The sequence below is a fragment of the Carettochelys insculpta genome, chromosome 10 (assembly GCF_033958435.1).
Source record: "Carettochelys insculpta isolate YL-2023 chromosome 10, ASM3395843v1, whole genome shotgun sequence".
Lineage (NCBI taxonomy): Eukaryota > Metazoa > Chordata > Testudines > Carettochelyidae > Carettochelys > Carettochelys insculpta.
The window spans coordinates 18,063,509-18,075,753 of NC_134146.1; the positions used below are offsets into that span (position 1 = coordinate 18,063,509).

Consider the following 12,245-nt stretch of genomic DNA (forward strand, 5'->3'; position numbering starts at 1 on the left):
TAAACTGATTAACACTTCCTAAAGAAATCAATAGTGTTTTTTTTTAAAAAAACCCTTACATTAATAAAGAATACAGGACACCGTTACGTAAATGCTAGCACTGCTAACCTCATTATATGGAGTATCTTGCATTCCAGAATCTTCTTTCATAGCTCCTTCTTCTTTAATGTTTGGGGTAATACTGAGAAAAGCTGGCCAACCCATGGAAAATAAGCCTTGAAGTACAAGCCACAACAATGCTAATTAACACTTGTCTAACCACATATGTTTAAAGGCTATAGGATATTGTTAAAGAACAATCAATTTTACATGGCTAGGATTATTACTTTTTTTTTTTCAAGTTTCAAGCGATGAACGGCAAAAGTAGAATCGACTGCATTTTCTACACATTGTCGCAAGTTCCTTCTGTGGCATAATTTCACTTGTCTAGCCTCATACGCTAATACGTACTCTGACTACAAAAACCTCAGAGAAATCCACTCCTGTCCTCTGAATGTCAGTGCTCTTCTTGTGTTTTATCGCTCTGGCAACCCACATAAAACTACAGGTATAAGACACTATTCTACAGTAAGGTTACGAGAGAGGAAGCCGTGCTAGTCTATACGCTATCAAAACAAAAAGCAGTCAAGTAGCACTTTAAAGACTAGCAAAATAGTTTCGTGGGTCTGTCCCATGAAAGCTCACCTAATAAACTATTTTGCTAGTCTTTAAAGTGCTACTTGACTGCTTTTTGTTTTGATAAGGTTACAAGAGTGTAACTACAGGGCTAGAGCCTGCAACCCTCACTTGTGCTGACTGGTACAATCAGCCTTTATCCTGCAATGCACACATATTTAACTTGACATGCCATGTGTAGTCCTTCTGAAGTCATTGAAAGTATGCACAGTGCACAAAATTAACTATGTAAGTAGTTCAGCGGTTTCAGCTGGACTACATACTAAATACAGAAATGCTTACCACAGGTGAGTTCGGCAGACTCTGCCCCATAGTGATTTAGGCCACTTAAAGCCTTTTAAAATTGCAAATCTGCCAGAGAAGGTGACACATTTTAGAAACACACGAGCTATGACCATGGTAATAAGGCACTTCAGCAGATGCTAATCAGGCAATCCCATGAATATGCAGCACCTCATTAGCAAAATGGCAGCTGTGCATGCTTCAAAAGTGCCACTTTCAAAATGCCTGCATAGCTGGGGGCCTTTCAAAATGACCCCCTGATTTCAAAAGCCCCTCCTCTCCATTTGGTTTTGGGAAGAAGGGGCTTTCGAAACAAGGGAGCAGCGTGCATTTTGAAAGAGGCTCTTTCAAAGCATGCACAGCCACAATTATGCTAATAACGTGCTGCATATTCATGGCAGAGCCTCCTCAGCATCTGCTGAAGTGTATCATTACCATGGCCTTTCTCAAAGGAGGCGCTAGTGTGGCCACATCCATGATGTTAACACTTCCTAGATTCTAGGTCCAATCGATGCATTTAATGGGTTTTCTATGTTAATGTGAGAAGGAAAGATGTTACTGTTGACTCTGAAAATGATTGACAAGTTGAATATATTAATCTGAACATCAGTTTTGAGAGAAGCAGCATTACGTAACTGCAACAATATTTCTTTTCTTTTTCTTATTTGTCCCCCTGAAATGAGATGATTATATATAGCCATAAAAAATCTTGTGATAGGAAGTCATCCAATTGTGGATCAGGATTCAAAAGTCCTAACAAGGTCAAAAAATTTTACCAAAAATGTAATTACATATTTTTTCTGTACATGAATTTCACTATTACACCAAATAAATGGCTGAAAACTTGATGGATCATAAATTGAAAAAAAAAAAAAAAAGAAAAGAAAAAGGGCCAAGACCAAATCATACAAACTGCAGTGTTTGTCCTGCAAGACTTGGCTGCATTTGACTTGAAGTGGTAGATACAGGCATCTTGCAAGAGATGATCCTGCACTTTGCAGAATTAGGCCTTTACTGTTTTATCATATGATAAGGACGAAAATGAACTTGAGTTAAAAGCTGTCCATCATTTACTAGGTATAATAATTATCTCAATGTTAATTTTTTCCTGACAGGGTGTTATTTTTACTTCTGTTATTGGACATTGATGGTGTAAAATTGTACAATAATATTGTCATTTTTAAGCAGTTTTTGCTAGTTTGATATGAAAATTACAGGATCCTATTAGGACATGTATTTTTGTGCAAAACACCTACTGACTAAAGCGGGAGTCCTATGCATAGATAATAGTAGGATGTTTATTGTTGATAATACTGTAACATAATGTACAAGTCATCAAGATAACATAATAATTCAACCAAAAGGAGAATCGGAAAAGCATCACCTAATATTTCCTAGTATTAACTGCTACTGAAAACAAAACGATCATGCAACACCTTTTTCCTTTTTGAGAATATCTTCTTTCACTAGCTCAGTTTAAGAGCGGTAACTCAATTTCCTAAACAATGTTATTTAATCATAAACAGGCCTGGTTAGAACACTCACTTCCTCCACTGTGAGTAGTTAGTAACAGATTACTATCAGAGACTTGAGCGTCTTCCAGGAGCATACGTGAGGTACAAATCTTTTCCATTTTCCAGTAACCTATGGTAGTGTAAGATGGTATTAGTACAGTGCTATTGGTATGTGTTAATAACATGCATATTTAATAATGACACACTAACAAATGAAGCATTCACTTTTAGAACAAAAATGTAAATATTCAATAAACCTTTTACATATTATATTATGCTGTTACAATGAGATGTTACTAGATTCATATTTCAAAATATGTGAGAAGGGAACAAGTAGCAGGATAACTTGAAAAGAGCACAAATATGGATGGAATGATATAAGTCCGTTGCAGACTGTGGTCAATTGTATGATTTGCTACATTAATAATGGTGTCTGAATACATTTTACTTACCCTTTCTTTTCAGGTATTCTGCAATGAGGGCAGCTATATGGATATAGCACATGGCAGCCTGAAAGCAGAGACCATATAAATATATTAAAGTAATATCCCATATCTTACATTACTACTTGGCTCGGGGTTAGAAACCCTCTTGATTGTCAGATGATGTTTCGGAAGAGGGGAAACAAATATGTTGACAATTTGAAGAAGATGAGAACGGTCATACTGGGTCAGACCTAAGGTCCTTCTAACTCAGTCTCCAGACAGTGTCCAAAGCAAAATGTCCCATAGGAATAAAGAGAACAGGTAATCACTAAGGGTGCATCTACACTAGCTGGCTACTTCGAAGTAGCCTGCACAACGTCGAAATAGCACGCGTCGCGTCTATACATGCCGTGTGCTATTTCGACGTTGAAATCGATGTTAGGCGGTGAGATGTTGAAATCGCTATTCCCATCCGAAGATGGGAATAGCGCCCTACTTTGACGTTCAACGTCGAAGTAGGGTGTGTGTGGACGATCCGCATCTTGCTACTTTGAAATAGCGGGGTCCTCCATGGCGGCCATCAGCTGAGGGGTTGAGAGACGCTCTCTCCAGCCCCTGTGGGGCTCTATGGTCACCGCGTGCAGCAGCCCATAGCCCAGGGCTTCTGGCTGCTGTGCTGCAGCTGGGGGTCCATGCTGCATGCACAGGGTCTGCAACCAGTTGTTGGCTCTGTGGATCTTGTGCTGTGCAGGGCAAGTGTGTCTGGGAGGGGCCCTTTAAGGGAGCTGCCTGGGGCTTTGCTGGCCCCTTATTTCGATGGGGAGAGCTTGTGCGTGTGGATGCTCCGCATTTCCTTCCAGGATGGCTCCTTTCGATGTTCCCTGTCATTACTTCAATGTTGAATGTCCATGGCACCAGCCCTGGAGGACATGTAGACAATACGCGTCGAAGTAGCCTAACGTCGATGTCCTAACTTCGAAATAGGCTACTTCGACGTAGTGTGCTAGTGTAGATGTAGCCTTAGTGATTTTCTTCCCTGCCACCTATTCCCAGCTTCTGACAAACAGAGGCTAGAGAGAGAATTCCTACCCATCCTGGCCTATAGCCACTGATGGACCTAACCTCTAGGAATTTACCTAGCTCTTTTTTGCACCCTGTTATAACCCTGATATTCACAAGATCCTCTGGCAAGGAGTTCCACAGGTTGACTGTGTGTTAGGTGAAGAGATACTTCCTTCTGTTTGTTTTAAGCCAGCTACATATAGTTTGAACCTCTCAAACCCAGCAGTTTGTGGTCCAGCAACATCCATGGACCATAGGTTTTACAGGACCAGAAACCCCATGTTGGGAGGTTGGTGGGGGAGCCCAGTTGCCTTGGGCGGGGGAGCCCAGCAGGACTTCTGCCCACAGCTGGAGGTGACAGCAGGCCAGGACCAGAGCTAGCTGCCAGAGCCATGTCCAGCACCCTGGCCAGGGCTGGAGACAGCCTCTGCTGGGCTGCATTTGGCATTCTGGCCAGGGCTGGAGCTGGCCTCTGAGTTATGGCTGATAGCCCGAGCACGGCCAAGCGAATGTCAGCCCAGTAGGGGCTGAGGTCTGAGCGGGAGGTAAGGGGGCCCCTGGACTGGAGGTTGTGGTGGAGGTGGCAAAAGCAATGTTGGGAACAGGGAGGGGTGGCAGGATCAGGGGACCTCCCTTCATCTGGCAAATTCCCTCGCTAGGACCCAGTCAGATCTTGAGGGTGCTGGACAAGGGAGGTATAACCTGTCTTATTTTCATTTGGTGATCCCTAGTTCCTTTGTTATGAGAATATGTAAATCACTTTTCCTAATCTATTAAGAAAGCACAGGTCAAATACTGAAGTCCTCACTCAGGCAAAACTACCATTGATTTTAATAGGAGTTTCAGCTACATAGATACAGAGCAAGGATTAAACAAGGAGACCAGGACCTAATCCACAGAAAATACATAATTACTTTGTAAACAAGACATTATTGGACTCAGATCTTGGGGTTCAAATAATCAGTTTAATACAACCTACATTTGTGCCACAAAGGAAGATTTGTCAGCAACTCCCAGCACAGGTACCAAGAGTGACATGCGAGTGGATTTTCGTCAGCATGCAAGGCAGAAGCTCAGCCCCGCCCTCCTCCCCCATGCAGCCAGAAATTTGCTCAAAGCCTGTGGATTAACAAAGAACAGCTAATACTACCAACCAGCAGCTAAACAGTAAAGTTCTGCATCTTAATTTATTAATGCAGCTGTTGTCTGTAGGACTATTTGTAACTTTAAAAAGTATCACCTGCACTCAGACTGTACATAGAAGTCAAAAGGTCGAATTTTGGCACTCTGCCTCAGAAGGTTTGCTGACCCCTGACCTAAATCATCTCATGTGCTGAAAAACAAGCCAGCCCAAAAGGGAATGGAAACACCATAATCTTGTCTTCATTAGGAGATTACATTGTTTTTAAATTCAATTTTAACATCTGTATTAGCTAACATGATGCTGACAATGACCTTGTGGTCACTGTCGACAAATATGTCAACTAGTCATGGTTAATCGCTGCTATAATTTGTAGGCTGTAATATATAACATATACAGGCATTCTTCAACCCAGTCCACATTTTATTTTAGTTACATGAAGGAAACAAGAAAACAGAATGTTTCACTTTGATAATCATCATCATAATTAATAATGCCAAGCTCTTACAGAGTATTTTTCATCTGTAGATCTCAGTCGAAATACAGACTGTTTTTAGTCTTACTTAAATTACCTCTGATAAATCTCCATTCCTAGCATGAATCTTGGCCATGCTTTCAAGCCAAGTCCTCCGTAATTCAGGTGTACTGGCATAGGAATTTGCTAGGCTGTACTGCAGATCTACAAGCATCTCTGGGTCTTTCTCATGTTCCTTCATCTGAGCTGTGGCCATTAAAACTGTCCTGATGCGTTTGGTCAGGTCTTTCACCTCTGCTGGAAAGTGACTGTTCTTTGGAAAAGATAAGCAATGAGTCATTGAAAATGCTACAAAGCCAGACTTTTATCATGTTAAACTATCATATCATCCCTGAATGGGCCTGAAGTCAATGGACAGACTCCTATTTAGACCAGGCTCATGGTCCCAATTTATTTACATATTTCACATTGTTCTCTTTTATTTATTTACTGACTCATGGGTCACAAAATCCATTAGAAACTCTAGTCCATGTTCTGAATTCAGTTACATCACTGTCTCTATGGAGTAACTCCACTGAAGTCAATTGACTGACACTGGTATAATAGGTGAAAATATGACCATTTGTTTCTAAAGATGTACTAATTTATTGTTAGATACAGATACACTTTCTGATGCAAGTAATACCTGATTCCTTAGGTAGCCCACTAATACCAATGGCAGAGGGTAGTGTTCAGTATGAGAAATGGTATCGCTCTCTTGACCATAAGCATTTCAAACCAGAGAAGATTAAAATTTGGACTTTCTTATTGGCCAGATGATAGATTGCTCCTTTAAGCATGTTTATATCAGTTATGCTGTTTTCCTTTTTGAGATAGAAAATAATAAATTCTGAACTTCAGGGTCTGAACTTCAGGATCATTTGTTTGTTTATGGTGTTTTGCACAGATGTAGAGAAAAAGTTACAGTAACAATGGTTCTCTGAGATTGTGCCCCTGTGGGTGCTCCACTTTGGGTGGCAGTGTGTCCTTGTGCCATTGCTCATAGATTCTTCTATAGCTGTGATTTCTCATGCCAAGCATGCCCACTAGTGCCTCTTCATGCTCTCTGGCACACATGTGGCAAGGAGCTTTCCATTTCTTCTCTACCCTAGCAAATAGAGCAGGACTCTCCAAAGCAGGGGAAGGAGAGAAGAAAGTGCAGCACACATGGGGACACACATCTCGAAGAACCATCATTACTGCACAAGGCGAGTAACTTGTTCTTTAAGTGGTCTGTGCAGGTGCTTCACTCTGGGCAACTATCAAGCAGTAGTCGCATTCTGGAGGTGGGTTTGGAGGCCAGTAACAACTACAGCTGACAGAACGGTTTGATCCACTTGAATGGAGGAAGCAATGGAAGAGTGTAATGCTGTACAAATTTGTTGCTGGAAGACCATGTCACCACCTTGCACATGTCTGTGAGGGGTGCTTTCTTGAGAAAGGCGGTGGTGGAAGACACAGCTCTGACAGAATGGGTGGTGACAGCACCTGGAACCTCCTTCCAGTGAAGCATATACCAGATGCACATAGAGGTGGAGATCCACTTGGGCAACCATTGAGATGACATGGACTGGCCCTTGGATCACTCCACAAAGGAGAGGAAGTGCCTAGGAGACTTGCACTAAGGCTTCATGTGATCGCTGTAGAAGGCCGACACCCAACAAACATCCAAAGTGGGCCACGCTGCATGCTCAGGATCAGAGTGCGATTTTAGGAAGAATGTTTTCATGTTGATATGAAACGGGGAGACACCCTCAGGGAGCAACATAGGATGAGGGCAAAGAATAACTCAATCCTTGGTAAACACCGTGTAGGGAGGTTCAGCCATGAGAGTGGCAAGCTTCCCAGCCCTCCTGGCCAATGTGATGGTGACTGAAAATAAGACCTTCATTGACAGATGAAGCCAGGGGTTCAAAGGGCAGCTGCATGAGGCAGTTGACTACACGGTTAAGGTCCCAAATGGGGTTTGGAGAGTGTAATGATGGAAAAGTGTTTTGCAGACGTGTCAGAACTCGTTTGGTGATGGGATGGGTGAGGAACACTGCCAATGCTGCACCAGGCACTTGGACAGTACTGAGGGCTAAGCCTGACTCATGCAGGTTCAGCAGGTAGTCAAGGAGGACAGGAAGGGGTGTGGTCTGAGGAGGCACACGATGATTAGTGCCCAACCATTGTGAGAACCATGCCCACTTGTTGAGGTAGGACTTGCAGGTGGACTCCCGTCTGCAATTAACAAGAACTCTTTTCACCCTCTCCGAGCATGGAATGTTGGCATTCTGGAACCATGAAGGAGCCACATGGGGAGGCATAGCCTGAATAGGTTGGGGTGAAGGGAGTGACCAAAGTCCTGAGACAGAAGGTTGCAGTAAGGAGGAAAGGGATATGGAGTCTCTGCTGACAACTGGTACAGGTAAGGATACCTCGTTTGTCTTGGCTATGCTGGGGCTATCAGGATGAGGTAAGCCTTATCCAGTCTTACCTTGACCAGAAGCTTAGAATCAAGGGAAAGGGAGGAAAAACGTAGACAAGGGGCATGTCCCGTTGATGGAGAAGGCATCCCCGAGACAGTGTCTTCCCAGACCTGCTCTGGAGCAATACTGTTGGCACTTTCTGTTGACTTGGTTTGCAAACAGGTCTATGTATGGCTGGTCCCAAAGCTGGAACATGTGGTTGAGAGCCACCATGTTGATTTCCCACTCATGTTGATCACTAAATGAGTGACTGAGGACATCTGTGGTCACGTTCAGTACCCTGGGGAGATATATGGCTATTGGAGCAATGCAGTACTGAAGGCACCAAGTCCACAGTTTTATAGCTCCTTTGCACAGGGATGGAGACCGAACCCTGCCCTGACAGTTGATATAATACATATAAGTAGCATTTTTCATGAGGCTGTTGATTGTTCCATGTGCAAGTTGCTCTCAGAAATGCTGGCAAGCATAGCGGACCGTCTGAGTTCCAGGAGGTTTACATGGAGCACTTGCTTGGTGAAGGACCATTTGCCCTGGATGGTAAGGGAACCCAGATGGGCCCCCCCTCCATTAATGGAGGCATCCATAGTGAGGGCAGTAGATGAGAGCGGTTGGTGGAGTGGCACCCCAGTGAGAACATTGCCTGGACATGCACACCACTGAAGGGAGGTGAGAACGTGCAGCAGTATGGCCGCTGATTTGAACAGTGCCCTGGCCGGGGCATAGCATTTGGCTAGCAAAGACTGAAGCCACTGCATATGTAGTCTGGACAGCTTAATTACGCACATGGTGGTGGCCATGTGACTCAGCAGCTTGACGCACATGCACACTGTGATTGTAAGATACAGTCACACTGCCAGGATGAGATCAAGCAGGGCCTGGAATCTTTGAAGTCAGAGAGTGGTCCTGGTGGTGGTAGTGTTTATGTGAGCCCCAATGAACTCTCGGGACTGTATGGATTGAAGTGTGGACTTCTTTTAGTTTGTGTGGAAGCCCAGGCTGAGCAGGAGTTCTGTGGTGACCATCATCATGTGAAGAGCCTCTGGGAATGATAGCCCTTTCATGAGACAATCATCCAGATATGGGAAGATGATCACCCTGTGATGATGCACATTGGTGGCCATGACCACTAGAGTCTTGAAGAACACCTTGGGCACAGTGGGGAACCCAAATAAGAGGACCTGCTATTGATAGTGACAGGACTCCACTGTAAAATGAAGGAAGCATCTGTGCGCTGAGGAGATTGTGATGTGGAAATAGGCATCTTGTAGGTTGAGAGCTGAGAGCCAGTCATTTCTGTCCAGTACCAGGATAATGGTTGTGAGAGTCACCATCTCGAACCGTCATGAGAGCATATTTACTGAGCCTCTCGAGGTCAAGGATGGGCCTCCACGCCCCATTCTTTTTCTGGGTTAGGAAGTACATGGATTAAAACCCCCTGCCCTGAAACTCCAGTGGGACCAGCTAAACGGTGCCCAGATGGAGGGGGTGCTGTACCTCTTGCTTGAGAGGTCATGAGAGGAGTTCTTGAAGAGGGACAGGGTAGGAAGAGTAGAAGTAAATGGGATAGAATGCCCCCAGACCACTAGCTCCAGGACCCACTTGTCCAAGGTAATGCTGGCTCTGCAGTGGAAAAAAGGACAGAGGTGTGTTAGCCGGCGGCCAGGTAATGTGCAGTGAGGTACTCCCCTGGGTCCTAAACAACCCAGTTTTTTACTGTTAGAGCAGGCAGCTCCTAGCACACTCACCCACGGCCAGGCTGTAGTAACCAAACGGTTAAAGTTCTTTTGTTGTGCCGGCTGTGTTGCAGTGACAAAAGGGTTAACAAAATATTTAGGCTCAGAGCTTAACTAGTTACAAGTTTATTTAAGCTACAGTTATAAGCGTGCGGTTACAAAAGGCTGTCTGGCTACAAGGTGGTGGTGGAATGGATGGCAATGAGGCTGTGCAGCGGCTGGAACAGAAAAAGCTCTCAGGCTCCCAACCACACCCTAACTAGGTTGTTGAGTGTGGTATGCCCCAGACTGTTGGTGAGGTTGTTGGTGCGGTTTTCACCTCTGGGAACTGTGCTGTTGGTGAGGTTCAAAGCACTTCAGTTGTTTCTGGAACTGATTCCAAGGTCTTTAGTAGGGAGAGTACCGAGGCCACTTAAATGGGTGCATGGTGTACATCCCCAGCATGTGCAGCATGGTGCAAAAATCCTTCATAGAGTGTAGGACCTCATCCGTTTTCTCCACAAATAGGTGTTGGTCAAAAGGAAGGTCCTCCACCTTCTGCTGCAGGTCTTTGGGGACCCTGAGGGCTGGAGCCATGACTTGTGCCTCATAACTACAGGAGAGGCTGTGACTCTAGCCACTGTGTCCACCACATCCAATGTGGACTGCCATATGGGCAACGGTATGCCCTTAGTGTATCACATGCATGAGGGTCGGGCGTTGCTGCTTAGTAAGGAGGGAACCAACTCCTACAGCTTGGAATACTTAAGATGGTCATAGTCAGCCAGCACAGCTGCATAGTTTGCTGCCTGTAGGAGCAACGTGCCTGAAGAACAGAATTTGAGTCCTATGATGTCCCACTTCTTGCTTGCCTTGTCTGGAAGAGTGGAACAAAAAGACTTGGTTTTGTTATGAATGGTGTTGATCACCAATGAGTTCGCTTGTGGATGAATGACCAGAAACTCCGCGTCTTTAGGTGCCACAAAATATCATTTGTCAGCTCTTTTGTTGGTGGGAGGAATGGATGCTGGCATGTGCCAGATGATGTCTATAAGGTCCACTTTGGTTTGCCCTTAGGCGTTGCAATTCTGGAGGAGGTGGGAGGTTGCAGGGTGCAGAGAAGTCTATACTTTTTAACCTGCACATATTGCAGGTCCTCCTCCCAAGCCTGGGCCACCTGCTGAAATAGCTGGTGGAAAGCTCACGAGTTGTCCATAAGGGGAGGTGAAACCATGAGTACTGCATCATCTGGTGAAGAGGAGGAGTGATGCAGCAGCAACTTGTCTTCACCCTTCTAAAGGGAATCCTCAGCCCAAGTGCTGAGATGGTGGATATGCTGCTGATGTAGTGGTCTGCGGCAACATGGGATGATCCCTGGACCCTGTGGACAGTGCTGGCAGAGCAAGGGAGCAGGGTGACTGCACCTGACAAGGTGACCATTGAGAAGCCAGTTCTTGTGAATACAGGTAGTGTTGTGCAAACCACAGTGGGGGCAGCTGTGGGTAAGACATGGTGGGTGGCAAGTCTTCTCAAATGGAGTTTGTGGGACTGGAGTGTTGCAAAGAAAAGACACTCCTTCAGTCAGAACCGCCCCCCTCTGGGATGCATGGTTTAGCCCGACACCTGTGAGTGTCTAGGTGGGGGTGGCACCAGAATCACAGAGTGTGGCAGGTTGGGCCAGCGCCAGGACCAGTGCTGTTTGTGCCCTTGTTGGTGAATCTTTGCAATGTCATTTGGATACCATGCTGCACTTTGGTGAAGTGGTGTCTCAGTGCCTTCTCCGGTGCTACATGAGAATGGGGCAGTGCCTCGGCCCTGGACTTGCGCTAGTGGCGTGGAGACTTGGAATGGTGCCACTTGTGCTCTGGGTTCATAACCTACAGCAGGGTCTTAGTTTTTGAGGACCTCTTATGCCCCAGGGTAGAGGAGGCTGGAAGCAGCAGAACTAATGGTGCCAAATGCTGGTGGTTCATCTCTGAATGCACCCACTTTAGAAATGCCTACTTTGACAGTGCTGGGGACATCATGGCAGCCTTTTCAACTGGCACGGCCCATTAGGATGGCACCAGAGGCCAGGAATGCACCATGGAATGGCCCACCTTTGCAGATGGGATGCCAACTGGGACACAGGGACACACAGAGTCCATACCATTGGTCTCCTGTGCCGGTTTCTCGGTGGAGGCCCCTTCTGGGGCTGGTGGTTGGAAGGACTTTTCGTACAGATAAACCTTGAGACAGTCCCACCTCGCCCTTGCTCTGAGGCTGGAGCAATGGGTGCAGGACCGGGTTTGGCGACTCACCCGGACACTTGATTCAGGAGGCATGTTGCGTATTACTTAAACACTGTCGAGCCTGGCATGGTGATGATGCAGCAAGTAATTCTAACCCTAAACTTATCTTGTTGTTCGGGAATTATAATAGGAGCTATAACTTGGATAGGGAGAAC

At 45.3% G+C, this 12,245-nt stretch overlaps 1 protein-coding gene across 2 annotated transcripts in view; it reads right to left on the bottom strand.

Moving 5' to 3' along the window:
• The window catches only part of DOCK10 (dedicator of cytokinesis 10), a 245,706-nt gene that overhangs the window by 28,778 nt on the left and 204,683 nt on the right, over positions 1–12,245 (bottom strand). For both annotated transcript variants that reach the window (XM_075003810.1, XM_075003811.1), the window contains exons 45-48: positions 5,672–5,887; positions 2,924–2,981; positions 2,503–2,601; positions 109–215 (exon numbers count right to left, since the gene is read on the bottom strand). In XM_075003810.1, the coding sequence (XP_074859911.1) occupies positions 109–215; positions 2,503–2,601; positions 2,924–2,981; positions 5,672–5,887 (480 nt within the window). The remainder of the gene's footprint in view (positions 1–108; positions 216–2,502; positions 2,602–2,923; positions 2,982–5,671; positions 5,888–12,245) is intronic.